Here is a 17,974-nt window from a genome sequence, read left to right as displayed (position 1 = left end):
ACGCTTCTCCAGATTCCAGATCGTGAGCACTCGCTGTGTAATTAGATTTTTCCTCATGTCACCGTTTTTTCTTTTCTCAAACTCCTTGGGCAGAATTCTCCCAAGCCCCCACCAATGGGAGGGAGGGGTGGGCGAATTCAGCAGGAGGCCAAAAATCGCAGCAGGATCTTCTGGTGCTACCCAACATGGCAGATTGGGAATCCCGCTGGAGGCTGGCATGAAACTGATTTACATCCTTCCCAATGTCCAATTATCTGCAATGCCAGTGGGAAAACACACCAATCCAGAACTGGTCTGGACCAACATGACGTGCAGAAGTCAGGACTTACTTGAAGAAGGCCTGGGACTGCCTCCAGAGTCAGGGGTGGAGGCTGCCAGGGGCCCTGAAACACCACAGTAGTAGTGGGGGGAGCATCTATTAGATGGACCTTCCAGCTTCAATGTTTCCATGGAGGTCCATTTTCTAGTTTCAGAATATTCCTGGAGATCATTCTTCTTTTTTCAGGATTGTCTTCCTTCAATGGTGGGTCATTGATGTTGGGTGCCTTTTTAATATGGCACTTATTAGATATCAAGGCATGCTGTGTGCCATCAAGCCCGCCCTGCCACGGAAGTCAGTGCAAAATCCCCAGATGCATAATTAAATATTCTGGGGGTGGGAGATATGGCATGGTTTCCTGTCAGCCTCAGCAGTGGGAATCATTCTCCATCCCCGCTACAGGACTTAGTTCTGGATGGGAGAATTCCGTCCCTTAAATCAGTGTCCTCTGGTTCATACCTTGCTGCCAATGAGAATAGATTCTCTTTATCAACACTTTCTAGACCTCTCATGCCGTTGAAAATCATTCTCATTCTTTTCTCTACCTTTCCCGTTGAGGCCAAGCCAGTGTTTTATAAAGGTTCACCATAACCCCCTTGCTTTTGTGCTCTATGAGCACAGTTTTCCCAGCCTCTGGAAGACAGTGAGTTGGGGTATGGAGGGTGCTGGAAAATAGCTGGGATCTGAGTTGGGACTGTTCCCTGATGCAGTCCCGGAGCCAGAAGGTTTCCCAGCAGTGGGACTGGATACAGAGCAGCTTTGTACTGAACCAAGGTGGGTAGCCAATTAATATATTTAGGGATGCTGCTTTCCAGCCATGCAGTGTCATTAGAACTGCAGGCTCCATGCTCTAGAGAGTAGGCCACAGGCAAGGAATACTGCCTATCATGGCCCCTGTGGACCACCTGGGGCTCCTACCTGTTTAGCCCCTCTGATTTATAATCTTCTACCTATCTCTCCGAAGGTGCCTTCATGTTAAGATACCATCTCAATACCTGAGCTGTTTTTACAGGGCTCACCTCTTCAGAGTCCACCCCCTTAATTTGACAGTGATCGCAGAGGATGCTTCCTGTAAAATTGCTGAGTGAGTCCCACTGTTAACTAGTGTGGAGTCAAGACCCCCATTTCATCCCAATGTTGGGGTCCCAAAGCTCACAGTAAAATGCTGCCCTGTGCCTTTATTTGTAAAACCCAGGATCCCATATGCCTTATTAACCACGTTCTGTTCCCACCCTGCTGCCTTCAGTGATCGTTCTCCCCCTTCAGCACTTTTAGAATTGTAACCTGCATTTTATATTGCCTCTTCTCATTCTTCCCACCAAAATATATAATCTCATACTTCTTTGCACTGAATTTCAGCTGGCACATGTCTGCTCATACCAGCAGCCTGTCCATGTCTATCCTCCTCAAAGTACACAATATTTTCAAATTTAGCATCAGCAGTTTCCCATTGTTCTGTACTTATGGATAGCTTGAGGTTTAGGGGACTTTAAAAATTGTTCAAACTTTGTTATTCTGGCCAAAGTTTATTTATGACTTATGAAAAGCTTGAACTTTTTATTGCAAAATGTCAGTGTTAATTTTCTAATATGGATGTTCACTGGGGATATTTGCTATGCATATTTCAAGCGAACTTAAATATATGCTCATGGCTGGTTTCATCGCACTTGAATAACTGATGTATTTGTTGTGGGCCTGTGTCTGTTTGTCGAATTATCCCTGTGTCTATTTGTAGATTTAGGGATTGAGGTTAAGGCAAAACCTCTCCAAAGGTGCTCAAGCTATCAGCCTGCCACCACTCAGGAGAAGCGCAAACTCCTAGCCCCCTCCATTTCTGTTTCTGTTCACGACGAAGAGCCTTACAATTCTGATGAGGAGTACTATGAGCATCCTTTATTCAGTTCACAATGGACTGCCACTAGTACACTCCCCAGTGCCACAGTTCAACAGGCAGATGAGTTGTGTAGTCAGGACAAAGGTGAACCAAGCATGGTTCCTTTTTTTCTTATTCTCCCTCCCTTTGTTTTTGTCTTGCATGCATTCACCAGTTCCTATTGTTTTGTTCCACATGGAAGTGAAGTCCCCTGTGCACTTATTCAAAAAGCATTTCAAATAGGACCAATTTTTGAGACAGCATCAGGCAAAATTCCAAATCATCTCATATGAAAGGTCCTATGCAGGCACATCAGCCATTATGTAGCTACCCACTGAACTAAACTAAATTTTGATTCACCTTCGTATCACATATGGGGAATGCTAGATTTTTAAAGAACACTAATATAATGTGTGAAATAAATAGGTATTGAGATTATCACAGTGAAATTTAAACCATATGTATTTTTAAACCATATGTATTTTATTAATATTGAAAGAGTTGGACTTTCTGCTCTTCCAATTTTGTGTTTGTCACCCCATGATTCTCTTCCCTCACCCATTAATGTTGGTAGAACATCTCGGGCTGATTAGTGCAGAAACAAAACCATAGCCTATATATCAAGGTAAGATAGAAATTGCTTGCACTGAAAGCAACCAAAAAAAACAGAAAACCTGCAAATCTCCATTTTATAGACAAAGTATTACATTTTACAAAATTTCTTAATATTGCATCCTAATGTTTTCATGATGAGTTTTTTTGCGTATTTTAGAAAATGTTTCTCCTTATAATGGAGACATACAAGTTTTGCAAAGTCCACATACAAGTTTATATATCTGAAGACTTGATAACAAGTAGGTAAGGAGTTCCATTAATCTAAGACAGTAGATTATTAGACAGCTCCATTTAATTGCTTCTTGCGGAAAATTTGCTAAAGTATCCAATTTAGGAAACTGGAAGTTTCTGGTCTTGAGTGCACTATTGAATAGAATAGAATCCCTACAGTGCAGAAGGAGGCCATTCGGCTCGTTGAGTCTGCACTGACTCTCCGAGAGAGCGTCTTCCCAGGCCCTATCCCCGTATCCCAATATTTACCCTGCTGTTTGGGACACTAAGGGGCAATTTAGCATTGCCAATCAACCTAACCTATACATCTTTGGACTGTGGGAAGGAATCGGAGCACCGGATACGGGGAGAACGTGCAAACTCCTCACAGTCAGTCACACAAGGCCAGAATCAAAACCGGATTCCTGGTGCTGTGAGACAGTAGTGCTAACCACTATGCGGCCCATTATTACATTATTGCATCAAAATTGTGACCATTCCAGGCGATCCCTTGTATGAAATTAGTTTAGACATCTCACCCTAGTTCTTAGTGAGAGGTAACTGATGATACAGTGTTGCCTCTAAAGTTCCTTTTATATGGAAAATCAAGTTCACAATTAAGTCGCATATCAGGATAGTGTGGAAGGAAGTTGAACTTTGCATCCAACCTGTCTTGATGTAAAAACTCTGTGAAATAACGTTAAATCATGTTCCATTCTCTTGCTGTGACATTTTGATGAGCACAAAACTGTCAAATAATTCAAGAAAATCAAAAAGAAAATATCTGTAATAACCATGATGACCCATTTGAGTCAGTATAAATGATGTTGAATTTAAAATCACACTTCTACTGTATCTAAGAACAACCAACATACTTAAAACAATTATCCAGACAAACATTCTGGCATTAACAAAATTACAGTAAGAGTTTTAACAACACCAGGTTAAAGTCCAACAGGTTTATTTGGTAGCAAATGCCATTCGCTTTTGGAGCGCTGCTCCTTCGTCAGATGGAGTGGATATCTGCTCTCAAATATACATGTGACTAGAACTAAGCTGGGGACTTCCTACATTGGATAAAACAGTGCATGAATCATGAATTCAGTGCACTTCACTGTTATTTTATTCACAACGTCTTTCACCTAATACTGCACTAAGTTGTGTGAGTGCTCCACATAACTTTCAGTTTTGGCATGCCAAATTATACTCATTCCAGTAACAATGTAAATCACTGAAACACTTTCAGCTCTTGGCCTGTGACACTAATTTATTTGCAGTGTTGAGCTGTCAAAGCACCATGTTACGAAAGAAAGTGTCAGCTTGTACTAATTCACTATAATATCAGAAACTACAAGTCAAATGTATGTTTTTCATTTGTGCAGTTTTTTGATGGTGTAAAGCAAGACTATTTAAACTATTGTGATGTTTCGTTTCAAATCTATTCGCACCACTTTAAAAAAGGTACAATTATTAAATAAGCCATAAGCATTTCTAAAAAAGGCGATGGAAGATGCTTGAAATTTGACATACATTGAGTAAAACTACAGAACAAGCATTACAGGTCAGTAGATACAGTGCTTAGAATTCCTCCTTTCAAAACACACATTGAGAACCCCTGCAGCCCCCACAATTCAAATTTCATGATTTTTAGCTGGGTTTTGGTCCTAATCTGCACAAAAATTAGATTTAAAGTGCAGTTAGAACATACAGAAATGAATTATTGACAGAAATGTCGTCTTCACAATTGCCAATCAAGTTTGTTTCAGGCACTGAAACACGATGAATGTTGCAGTATTATGACCACATACCCATGACCGTATGTTCTGCTCAGTAATCTGTACACTTGTCAGCATGTCCACTAAAAGTTACATAAAGTTCAACATGCTGAGGACATGTATATATCTCATCTGAAAGAAACATTATGCTTTGCATTTGTGGAAGTTGACCAATTGCTTGCAAACCAGGAAAACTATCTTGTGAAAGCCCTTCCTTGTGTATATACCATGTTGGTTTTATCTTTTTGCATCATTGATGCTAGCAAGCTGAATGTGATATTGTGATTTGTAAAATCTGGTCAGATATTGTTTAAAATATGTTACTCTGATCTGTAACTATCTTATCCTACTGAAAGTAGTAATATACATAAATTACTGAAAGCACCAAAAGTATGCTTCATAAATCTGAATCTGGAGGAGTTTACCCATTATTTAATAATGTATAATGAACTAAGTATGGCAATCCTAAGCCATTATTATGTAATGGGGAATTTTGGCACACTTTAACATTCACATCCACAAATAAATTGACAATAGCAATTGGCAACAAAACAAATAAGAAACAAAAAAATTGTAACTGGATTATGGGCGGAATTTTACTGGCATGTCCGCCCGAGTTTTGTACGATCCCGCCTGAGGCCAACGGAGAATGCCGTTCTCCGAGGCTCGTCCGCCCTGGAATCGGTGTCGGCGTGTTGGTAAAATTCCAGCCTATATTTGGTTAGAAGATATATACTATTCCTATTTACTATAATGAAAATATATGCATGGAATCACACAATCTTAAAACACAGAAAAGGAGGCCATTTGACCCATTAAGCTATGAAACCTCTTTTAGAGTTATCTAATTGACCCCACTGTCCTTCTCTTCCTCCACCGTCTTGATAAAATGTTCCCTTTCAAATATGCATCCAGCTCCCTCTTGAAAATTACTTCTAGGCAGTGAATTCCAGACCCTAATCATACTATTTCACAAAATTCTCTCTCTCCTCCCCCTCCCCCCACTCTATTATTTTTATACAATTATTTATAATTGTATCTATATATCCATATCATTTTTTAATTATTTAAATTGTTGTTTATACAAAACAGAGCTGAAAGTGTCCCATTAAAACTGTTGTGTTACAGCATCTGTGTTGTCTTTTGTCCTGACATGTCCACTTCTTCCTTTGAGTAGAAGAAGTTGTTGAGAGTCCAGCACCTGATGAAGAGGAGCCAGCAATAGCTCTTAAGCAAGAGCATGTTCAAGAGCACTGGTCTGCTGAGCATTTAGTGCAGGCAGAAGCTGTAGCCCAGGCTTGGGATACCAAATCTGTGGAGGTCACATCATCCAATGAAGACAGTGTGCCAGCTGAGATTCCCAATGGAAAGGGAATGACTCTTAAGGAAGTTGAGTCCCTGGAAGAAATGCCACCTTCTGTAGAAGGTGTGTCTTCCTGTTAACTTCCACAAGACAACAAATGCCTTTTGAATATCTTATTTCTTTCAAGTGTTTGCTTGTAGATATTTTGCTTAAAGGATAATTTAATTATTGTGCATTAATTGCTTTTAGCTGATCTGATGCTGGCTTCAGGAGCAACAACGATTTCCCACCACTGCTGCTGACATTTGAGTTATTTTGTTTCCATGATGTCATGCTTTGCAGCTGAGTTGATCTTTTTTTAAAGCACATGAGGCTTTTCATTGCCTTAATGTTTGCCAGTTACATTGCTGATAAGTATTCTTTCAGTGTTGGTTCACCTGCTTTCTAATCAGTAGACTTAATTGTGATCAGAAGATTTTTTAAGTTGCGTTTCTGTATTTTTAGCCGACATTGGAGATTATTTTAAAATGAATTGCTTTGCTTCATGTTTTAATGCTGGCATCTTGCATTTATTATTTTAATCAGGCTATTGCAAGTGCTTATTATTGATAAATCACTTCTGTTTTCAAAAGATGGGCAGATCATGGGTAAGGATGAAATTGATTATAGTGAGAAATTATTTTAATTAAATGTACAGTTTGAGACATGAATAGAACTTAATCAAAATTATCATAAGGATCTATCTGTATCTATCTGTATAAAGTTCAGTCCAACCAAATGATGATAGAAAGATTATTTATTATGTAGTTGAAGTGCATCCCTGCTTCCTCTCCCTCTCTCCCACTATTCCCCCCAGGCCGCACACCTCAACATCCTGCAGCCTATTCGTATCCAGGAAGAGGCCAAATAATTTCTCTGCCTAAAATCCCGAGGCTGCATCCACACCTCCAAAGGAGATGAGAAACAGTGCAAGACAAATTACCTGAGGTGTAAATAGAGTAGATAATGCCTAGAAAGAGGAAACAGAAGGCAAGGAGATATTCATAAAGAAGAAAGTAAATCAGGCAAAGATTATATTATACATTATTGTCATACTTGTATGACAGCCACATACATACAGAATGAAAGGAGAGACAGAATGAGAAAGCGACAAACAAGATTCATTACATTTCCTCACCCATCTCTGAGAAAGCTGAGAGAAGGATCTAGAAAGATAAACAGAGAGGAAGCATTATTTTTAATCCTCCAGTTAAAATACAGTGGATCAACTAATATATGATGTGGAGATGCCGGCGTTGGACTGGGGTAAGCACAGTAAGAAGTCTCACAACACCAGGTTAAATAAACCTGTTGGACTTTAACCTGGTGTTGTGAGACTTCTTACTGTACTCAACTAATATATCCAGTGTGGTTTTGTTAGTATCATGCAAGTAAATACAGAAATTTGCATTTTAGCAAGCTTAGAATTTGTCCATATTTTGCAGAATTAATATATATTGATATATATTAATATATCATTAACTTGGATAAAAAGTGGTATCAGCTTATTTTTAACATAACTGCTAAGTCTGAGAGTCAGTGGCAGTTTTGTGTATGAATACAGTTTAGGTCCAAAATTATAACTAATTTTTTTTCATCCACCCTAAATATTATGCTACAGGAGTTAGGCAAATTTGCACACATTTCATTTTTATTCAACACACACCTTTTTGGCAGGGGACAAAAGGATAATGTGTGGGATAGTTTTGCCTATCAATAACAGTTAACTATATGCATGCAACAAACTCCTTTAGATCTGCTTACAGCCACGAAGATGGACAAGCTGTCAACATGTGGAGAACCCTCTGTTACAAGTGGGGGAAGACCATCGTTGCAAGAAGTGCCAGTAGCAGAATTGAAAAATAATATTGTCGAACATACAGTGCAGCAAAAATCTGATTTGCCGTCTCCTCCTCCTACATTGGATAAAGGTAGTGATTCTGTCAACCAAATACCAGAGGAAGCTTCCAAGAAGCAGTATTCATTTTCAACAGATGCTTTGCAGACCAAACCTGATCTTGTATCATTAAAGAATGAACCATGTCCAGAAGACTTAGCTGCTTCTAGCATTGAAACTATAACCAGCCACCATGTAAGTTCATTACAATCTGGTGTTAATGAAGATGAATGCATCTCTATGGTGGCAGCAGAGAATATAGTTGGCCATATGCAACCAAGCTCTGACAAGAAAGCAGATGAAATCATGAAAGCGCAAAATACTCTGATAAAAACATTGCCCAGCAAATCTGTTTTAGATGAAAGTAAAAAACCTCTTGATAGTTCTGACATTCAAGATTCATCAAAACAATCCAATACAGAGATTTCAGACACAGATTTCTATGAAGAAAAGGACATTTCACCTGTCAAAACAGCTCCTGTTAAAGATTCATTGAAGGATAGTGAAGCAGCTTCACAAAAAGAGCAGTTGGTTGTTGGAACCACAGGTACTGAAGACAAATATGCGTTACATCAGCAGGAAATAGGAATAGATTCAGTTGCAATCATCACTTCAGTCACTGAAGACACAAAACAACATGTTCTTCAGGAAAAGCCAGGAGTGCTTAAAGACAAAATACCTGTAATTGCATCTAGTGCAGTTAAAGACAAAACTATAGCTTCAGAAGACTCGAGTAATAAAAGGAAAGAGACACTAGATACAATAAAACTGGTTGAACACATAGAGGACGTATTTTCAATGCCAGAAGACAGATCAGAAACTATTGAATACAGCTCCACAGAAAGTGCACAGCATTATTTAAAACATTTGAACGGGAAGACAGCAGCAGAAGAGACAATGTCCAGTCCCACCAACTTATTACAAACTGAATTACCTAAACATGTGCCTGAACAACTAACAACCAACCTTCCATTGAAGGAAATGGATGAAGCCAATCTTAACGTAGCAGAAGTTGTAACTGCTCAGTCACATGTGGAAGAATCTAATCGAAGTGTAAAACATGACTTGCAACCCACCACAAGTGACGGAGCTGACGCTTTAAGTAGTGACTCTACACTTGAGATGATTAAACGCGAGCCATGTGTTGTGGATATCAAAAACATTCATGATACACCTACAAAAACTGAAGAGAGAAGCACGCAACAGGTACCTGCTAAGGAGAAAGAATTGGAAGCACAAGGTGAGCACACCTTGACTGATACCAGTGTTTCATCTGATAAAGGTGCAGAGAGTTCAATTAGTCCAATGGTGCAGAACAAAATGACTGACACCTTTAATGTGAGTGTAAAAGACAAGACAGATGTGGATCAACCAGAAATGTCAAAGTATTTTGAAACGTTTATTTTGAAAGACAATGGGGAAAAAAGTACCAAGCAACCTGAAGATGGTTATTATGAAATGACCATCACAAATGAAAACAATTCAAGACTTCCTCATATTATATCACAGCTCTCTGAAGTCCCACATGAAAAATCAAAAGCAGATGCCCACAAAGTTGAAAATAATGTATCAGCACAAAGAATTGATTATAGTACACTTGCACAGACAACTCTGCCTGCTGATATACAGACTAAATCCACTACGGGAAATGAAATTAATTTACTTACTCAGCATCCGGTGAAAGAGGACGACTCCAGAGCCATATCCCAACAACCTGATTCTAGTGCTGATGCAAGTATCAGTAAAGAACTACAAAAGCTAGTTCTGAATTTACCGACAACACCTTTAGATTCAATGGCACTGGAGGTGGAAACAGAGAGCCAAGGTCCCCCAGAATCCCTGTCTCCGTTGGCCTCTGATATTCTTGCCTGTACCAGAGGAATGAGCTTAGAGGAGTCGGCAGACTTTTTCCCAGTACCTACACCTGCTGAGGAGAAGCATGTTTATTTTCCTGTTGAAGTGGGTAAAGATGGCTATAATGAGAAATCAGCTGATGAAAGCCTGCAGTTAGATTCACAATATGCTTACCCCCGTGCTTTGAAGGATGACTACAAAAATGACACTGTCGTGGTTCCTGACTTACCTGAAATGTTGGATTTAGGAATTACAAGAACGAGACTGAGCTCTGAGGGCACAGAAACAGAAGTGGTTCGAAAAGCATCCATGCCTGGAGAATCTGCCACTGAAAATATTGCTTCTGGTTCAGAGGCTTTAACCGAAAGCATCAAATTAATTATTAAAAATGTTAGTCAAGCAGAGGAAATGGGCTACTGCGTTTTTGAATACTCGGCTCCCTTACCAACTCCTGAGGAAGTTAAAAGTCCTCTAGAAGATGGCAGCATTTTCCTTCACCAGATCCGCACTGCTTCACAGACAATCGATGAGGAAAGTATCAGGAGGCAAATAGATGTAAATAAGCAGAAAGAAGATTCACATTTTAGAATTAGCACCCTGTCAGAAGACAGGGAATTAAAAATAGCTACTATTTTAGAAGCACAGTCAGAAATGAAATCTGATGAATCATTTTTGTCAAGTTTTTCAAGCCAGGTTACTGAGACAGAATCTGTGCCAGTCCAATTGTCTGATGAATTTGCACTGAAAGAATCTAACAATCAAAATACAACCATCAGCATCGACACTCAGAGAACTGCAAACAACTTTTCTCCAAAGAAGCTTCCAAATCATGAAAATTTGTCTGGTTTACGTAGTACAGTTACAGTATCAGAACTATCTTTGAAAATTAAGTGTGTTGATCACAAACTGGCCGAGAAAGAGACTTCTGTTTGGGAACCAGTTCAACCCAGGGAACGCTTGGAAGATAAACGAAGGTCTAGTTTGCCCAACAAAGTTACTCTGTCGCAAATAGGTTTTGAACCAAAGGCTACAGATCACAAACAGTCCGAGAAAAGTGCTTCTGTTCAAGAACTAGCTCATCCCAAGAAATTCTTGGAAGACAAACCAAGGCCTATTTTGCCCAGACAGGACAACGTGCTGGATGTAGATATAGAAATAGACAGCTTGGATCACACAATTTTTAAGAAAGATTCTCCTATTCAAGAATCAATTCCACCTAAGAAAGTCTTAGAAGATGAACCTTTGCCCAGTGAGGTAATTGTACCAGAATCTGTTTCTCAGGCAGTGCCTGAGACAGCTTCTCCTACTAAAGAAACACCTCAACTTCAAGCGATTGTGGAAGCTAAGTCTAGTTCGCCCAATAAGGCTGTCTTATCAGAAGCATGTATAAAGACTGAGATTGTTGATCATAAAATATCTGACAACATTGTGCCTACACAAAAAACTACTCCACTTGAGAAAATTATGTTGGATTCCACTGAGCCTAATTTGCCTGATGAGGTTATAGTATCTGAAATAAGTTTAAAAATGGAGCAAATTGATCAAGTGTCCATGGAAGTTGTCCCTGCTCCAGAATCAGCTCAAACTAATAACATTAGGAAGGATGATGCTAAGCCTGTTCTGTCCAGTGAGATTATTGCACTAAAAGATGATTTAGAATCTGTGCATTTTGATCACAAAATAATTGAGAAATCTGGTCCTGTGCAAGAAATTATTCAAACTGAGAACACAATGAAAGATGCAACTACACCTCGTGTTCCCAGCGATGTTGCTGAGTGCACAATAGATCAACCTACGAAAATCATGGAAAATGAAACTAGAGCTACACCCAGTGAAGTTATTGCACCAGAAGTTTCAACAATGGGCTCTGGTGATCATCAAATCTTTGAGGAAACTGTCCCTGTGCAAGAACCTGCTGAAGCCCAGAAAACCATGAAAGAGGAAGCTAAGTCAAATTTACCATTTGAGGTTACTGTGCCAGAAATAGTTTTACAAACAGACACTGCTGACTATGAAGTATCTGAGCATGTTGTTCCTGTGGAAGAAACTGATGAAGAGAGAGGAATTGTAGAATCTGTTATTACAGTAGAAGATGACATAATTACAGTTGTTCAGACCACGTTAGAAGGAGGAAAGGACATAGGCCACAATGTGAGATTTGCCATGCCTGATGATGGTGATGTTGAGGACGTTTTTACCCCAGGTGAACAAATCCAGTCAACGGAAGAACAAATTCATGAACTACCTGAAAAAGCTGTCCAAATTGCACTTATTCCGGAGAAGATTGAGATCCCTACGGACTTGAAAGAAGATGAGAGTATTGATGAATCAGTAATGGACACAGACAGCCTCTGGATGGATACTCAAGGTGCCTATAAAGACTTAACTATCAGCCATGATGAGATGGTAAAATCTCTGTTAAAAAATAAATAAGTGCTGTGTTACACTACACTGTATTCTTTAACTTTACTGAGTTTTTAAAAAGTAACATGAATTTGGTTTGTGCTTTATCTTTGGTGTTATATCCCTGTTGCTATTAAAGTGATTTCTTGCACTCTAATTCTGCAGATGAAGACAGTATCATAGTAACACAGCCAGCTGCTGCTACTAAACAGGAGAAAACAGAGAAGGAATTCAGCAGCCTGTCTTTGGATAAACATAGGAAAGGGAAGGTATTAAAAACCGGAAAAAACAGAGTTTCCACACCTGAGAGAAAAATAATTAAAAAAGATATCAGTGCAGTCTCCAAAGAAGACAAAAAGAAGAGAAAAGGTTCATACAAAAGAAGCAATTTTTATTTTCTTGTTGCATTTTTGTGATGTGAGGTGTTTGTACTGTGCCGATGTAACCATATTATGTTCTCTGTGAGATTTGGTTGTGGAAATTTTAGAGAATAAAGAATAACAAGAAGTAGTAATATCTAATTTCCTAAATTGTTCTCTATTAAATTCTTTAATGAAAAGTGGATATTGAGCATTCCACCTGACTACCTCTTTGTTCCTGTCCTCATATATTTGCTCTTGTTTTTCCTCTCTAACAGCCTATAAGAAGTCTGAACTTGCTAAAAAGTCAGAAATTCAGACCCGATCTCCTTCCAGGAAAATCATTTTAAAACCAGCTGTAAGATATCATAGACCAGCTCACGTTCCTTGTACTAAACGGAAGCAGACAGGTGACTGTGTAAACACTGCAATGTGGCTGGCAAACATGGACTTCATTGCTATACTGGCTTTTTTTTTACTGCGTCACTTTCTTTCTTTCAGCCACTGGGCTGTTGCAAGTTTATCTGTATTCAGCGCTTTTCATTTTTTTTTCTACAGCAGTCATGATCACACATGCTTGTCGTGCACAAGCTTGCAAGTACCGTGGTCTTAACCTTGAAGTGGTGGCATAATTCTTATTGTGGAAGTTTGCATAGATTGCTGTGTGCTGGTGGGAAAGTGTTGCAGCCTGCATCATGATATCCATTCACATTAATTTCTCTTGTGTTTAGAGATATTTAGGTATAACTTGCTTTACATGCGACTTGTGTTTTAAATTTATATTGTTTAAAAGTGATTTAGTTTATTAAAAGTCATTTATGTACAAGGAGCTTTTTAAAATTATTTTGGACAATTTGTACTTCATTACTTTGCTTTCCATCTTTTACAACAACACTAATTTTAAATGTCTGCTTTCATACGCATCTTGATTTGTATCTGACTGTAATTTTTGAGGTCTGGACTGTTGTATTCTAATATTAATACTCTTTTTGCTCAGCTCCTGGAAGTGTTGAAGGTGCCTATGTCATAGACCAGAAATTCTCTGTTGCTAGGCAACCCAAGGAGAGAATAACAGTAAGTAAATTACCCGATACATACACCCTCCGTGAGGTATGGTCGTTGGGACAATTTTTACAACGTTTGAAGTTTTCATTTCTTTACTAAAAATAATCACTTTTTTGAAATATGTTTATGTCAAAGTGACAAATGTTTCTTAAAATGTCCAGTACAATCCATATTCATGACCCATCTTCTGGAAAGATTACCTTTGCATGCGTTTTGCTTTTTTTCTAGTCTTCGGGTAATTTTGAGTCGCTTCTACTTCATAGGTGTAGATGTGTGACGTATTGTACACACGTGCACAGAAGCACTCTGCTAAAACTAGTAAATTCTGCTAGATGGATTTTGCTGCTATTTAACATCAAAAAAAATTTGTGAATACTTGCATCTGGCTAATGTTGTCATTTTCTGTAAAGCTTACATAACAGGTATGGAGCAATATACTTTAAAAAAATATCAATTTTGTGAGATCAGAATATACAAAATGCTGTGAGGTTCTATGAGTAACTTCTCTATGGCATGAACAAGATGGGCCGAATGGCCTCCATCTGTGCTGTAACTATTCAATAGTTTCTATTGTTCTATGTGAAATCATGCAAATCCATTCTGCCTCTGCCCATCACAATAATCATAAACCATCAGGACACCTAACAAAATTAGCAATCTTTTCATTATCAGTATAAATTTATATTTGTCACAATGTGGTAATGTTTGTTGGGATTTCAGCATTAAAATTCTGAAAATGGTGTTATTCAGTCAATTGGTTGTTGCTCACAGTCAAAAGAATCCTTTCTCTTCCCTTGATTGTTTCGACTTTGTTTTCTTTTCACTTTCTATTTACCTTGCTCTGCGTTTGTATCCTTATTTCTTTCTTAGTTTTCATATGATCCTCAAACACTTATAGGGCGGAATTTTACAAGAGTTTTTCTAAGTGTCAGGTGGGTGTGAAATTGGGAGAGTTCCAGATCCGTTTTTGAGTGAGTTTTCAGGCCCAATCTTATGCATTCTGTCTCTGAAACTTTGGACTAGTCTGTTTCTGGCCAGAGAGGTTGTGGGCAGGGCTTAACTCGCCAAACAGCCTGAAGAGGGAGGTAGTGCACATGTGCAGACCTCTGATGCGTACATGCGCATTAACAGCAGCAGGGATCTGACAAACAAAGACAGAGCTGTCAGGCCCCTGCCACTGCAGGCAGCCTCAAATAGCCACACCCCCCACCCACCCTCAGCAATCGCGGGGACCTGCAGTCTGAGATGCAACCCCCCTCCTCTGCACCCAGACCGATTGCGGCCCCCCCCCATCCCTCCCTCACAAATCGTGGACCCCCTCCCTCCCACACAGATCATGGCCCCCCTCCCTCCCCCACTGACCACGGCCCTCCTCCCTGCCCCACGTGCAGAGTGGTAGCTGACCCCTCCACCCCTATTGGTTCCTCCCCCACAGGCCCCACCCCTGGCACTGTCCTCCACAGGCCCCGCTCCCCATTCACCTTGCTCCCTGGCACTGTCCCATGGGCATTGCCAAAGTGCCAGTTTGGCACTGCCTGTCTGACACTGCCCAAGGGGCACCCCTGGGGGGCTTCAATGGCCTTTGCTTCCATTGGCGAGGTCAACACGACTGCACTGTTCCCCGTTCATGGGGAGCAGGTGTTTTCCTCGGCGGAGAAAATCTCACCCGGTGAGTCCATAAAAGCTAGCAAGCCCAGATGATTGAGCGCCGGACTCACTAAACACAAATATTTAAATAAATTAACCAGCCTCTCATCCATTTCCGGTGAGAGGCTGATCACGTGGAAATCTGGGTGTCGTAAAATCCCGCCGGTTGCGAAAACCAGCGCCATTCGTGCCAGCCGCTTTATGCCCGATTTTACGGCATTTTCCCGTTGCAAAATGGGCATAAAGCAGCGGTAAAATCCTGCCCATAGTCTTGGTGTCAGTGTGCAACAGTGGTTGGCATTGCTGCCTCACAGCACCAGGGATGCGGGTTCGATTCCCGGCTTGGGTCACTGTCTGTGTGGAGTCTGCACGTTCTCCCCTTGTCTGCGCTGGTTTGCTCCGGGTGTTCCAGTTTCCTCCCACAGTCCAAAAGACATGCTGGTTAGGTGCACTGGCCATGCTAAATTCTCCCGGACAGGTGCGGAGTGTGGCGAATAGGGGATTTTCACAGTAACATGAGTGTTAATGTAAGCCTACTTTTAACACTAATAAATTTGTTTAAATCATCAGCTAGTAATTACTCCCCTTCTTTATTTCAGTCTCTACCTCACTGCATTATCTCCTTTCTCTTTCTTGTGTGTGATATGAACTCTGTTTGCTATGGGCTCTACATGGCTTCATTGATCCACTCTGCTCAATTTAGCATCGAACAAGAATGTAAGGGATTGGTAGCAGACAGTAGGAATTAACCAGGCATTTTCAAGTTGTCAGCTTGCAATTGTAAGTCGTATGCTGAAAGGTTTAGGGCTGGATCCTGAGTTACTTACAATTTATATTAATTACTCATGATGTGGAATTGCTGGCGTTGGACTGCAGTTGGCACAGTACGTAGTCTTACAACACCAGGTTAAAGTCCAACAGGTTTATTTGATAGCATGAGCTTTCGGAGCACTGCCCCTTCATCAGGTGAAGGGGCAATGCTCCGAAAGCTCGTGCTACCAAATAAGCCTGTTGGACTTTAACCTAGTGTTATGAGACTAACTATATTAATTACTTAGATGAAGAAACTGAGAGTAATTAATCTGACCTTTTATGTTTTCTGACCTTACAAAGCAAGGTGGGAATGTAAGCTGTAAAAAACACACGAAGCCATAATGAGATGTAAATGTGCAACAAAAAGGCAGATGGTGTATAATTGGGAAATGTGAGATTATAAACTTTGATGGTAAGAACAGAAAAATAGAATAACTTTAATGAGGCTTAAAACTTCTAGATGTTGATGTTCAGAGAAATCTGGATGTATTCTTACAAAGAATGCAGAAAATTAACATACAAAAACAGTTAGCAATTATGAAGGCAAATGACACATTGGCCTTTATTGTGAGGGGAATGGAGTACAGGAATAAGGAAGTCTTGCTGCAATTGTACTGGGCTTTGGTGAAACCACACATGGAGTACTGTGTGTAGTTTTAGCCTCCACATGATGGAAAGATATATTCCCCGGGAGGTAGTACAGGAAATGTTCACTAAGTTGGTCCCTGGGATGAGAGGCTTGTCCTATGATGAGAAGCTGAGTAAATTGAGCTATACGTATACTCTCTGCAGTTTAGAAGAATGAGAGGTGACCTGATGAAAACAGACATGCAGCACAGAAACAGGCCTTCAGCCCACCATGTCTATGCTGAACATCAAATACTAATCCCATTTACCAGCACTTGGTCCATAACCTACTATGCCTTGGCGATTTAAGTGCTCGTCCAGATGCTTAAATGTTACGAGAGTGCCTGCTTCCACCACCACCTCAGGCAGCACATTCCATTTTTCCATCGCCCTCTGGGTGAAAACAACTTTTCCTCAGGTCCCCTCTAAACCATTTACTCTTTACTTTAAACCTATGCCCTCTGGTCTCATAGGGAAAAGTTTCTTACAGTCTACCCTCTCTATGCCTCTCAATTTGTACACCTCTATCAGATCACCCCTCAGCCTCCTCTGTTCCAGGGGAAACAAACCCAGTCTCTCCTCATAGTTGAAACTTTCTATCCAGGCAACATCCTGGTGAATCTCCTCTGCACCCTCTCCAGTGCAATCATGTCCTTCTGGTACATACAAGATTTTGAAAGGTTGTTTCCTCTGGCTGAGAGCACAGAACACAGGGGCTTAAGCTCAGGGGAGAAATTACCAATCGTTTAGGACTGAAATAAAAATAATTTCTTCACTCAGCAGGTTGTGTATCTACAGAATTCCCAACCCCAGAGGGTTGTGGATGTTGCATCATTGAGTACAGAGTCATAGCACGGAGTACAGAGTCATACAGCACGGAAACAGGCCCTTTGGCCCAACTGACTATGGTGCCGTCCCAGCTAGTCCCAATTGCCTGTGTTTGGCCCATATCCCTCTAATCCTTTCCTATCCATGTACTTATCCAAATGATTTTTAAATGTTGTCATTGAACATTTGTTTCAATGTGAGAAGTGTAACAGGCAGATAAACTTAAGAGCTTGGATTAGTACTTGGAACTATGACGTTGCCATTACAGAGATTTGGTTAAGGGAAGGACAGGATCGGTAGCTTCCAGGATATAGATGTTTCAGGTGGGATAGACGGGGATGTAAAAA

General features: G+C 40.2%; 1 protein-coding gene across 1 annotated transcript in view; it reads left to right on the top strand.

Annotated features, from left to right (window-relative positions):
• Window positions 1–17,974, top strand: part of LOC144503408 (microtubule-associated protein 2-like) — a 358,193-nt gene that overhangs the window by 310,077 nt on the left and 30,142 nt on the right. Inside the window, exons 9-14 of the mRNA XM_078227719.1 lie at window positions 2,055–2,297; window positions 5,970–6,218; window positions 7,889–12,253; window positions 12,454–12,657; window positions 12,926–13,057; window positions 13,645–13,721. Coding sequence (XP_078083845.1) covers window positions 2,055–2,297; window positions 5,970–6,218; window positions 7,889–12,253; window positions 12,454–12,657; window positions 12,926–13,057; window positions 13,645–13,721 — 5,270 coding nt within the window. The remainder of the gene's footprint in view (window positions 1–2,054; window positions 2,298–5,969; window positions 6,219–7,888; window positions 12,254–12,453; window positions 12,658–12,925; window positions 13,058–13,644; window positions 13,722–17,974) is intronic.

Source organism: Mustelus asterias, chromosome 14 (assembly GCF_964213995.1).
Source record: "Mustelus asterias chromosome 14, sMusAst1.hap1.1, whole genome shotgun sequence".
Taxonomy (NCBI): domain Eukaryota; kingdom Metazoa; phylum Chordata; class Chondrichthyes; order Carcharhiniformes; family Triakidae; genus Mustelus; species Mustelus asterias.
Note: the sequence above shows the minus strand (reverse complement) of the source record. Positions and strands in the feature narration are given on the sequence as shown.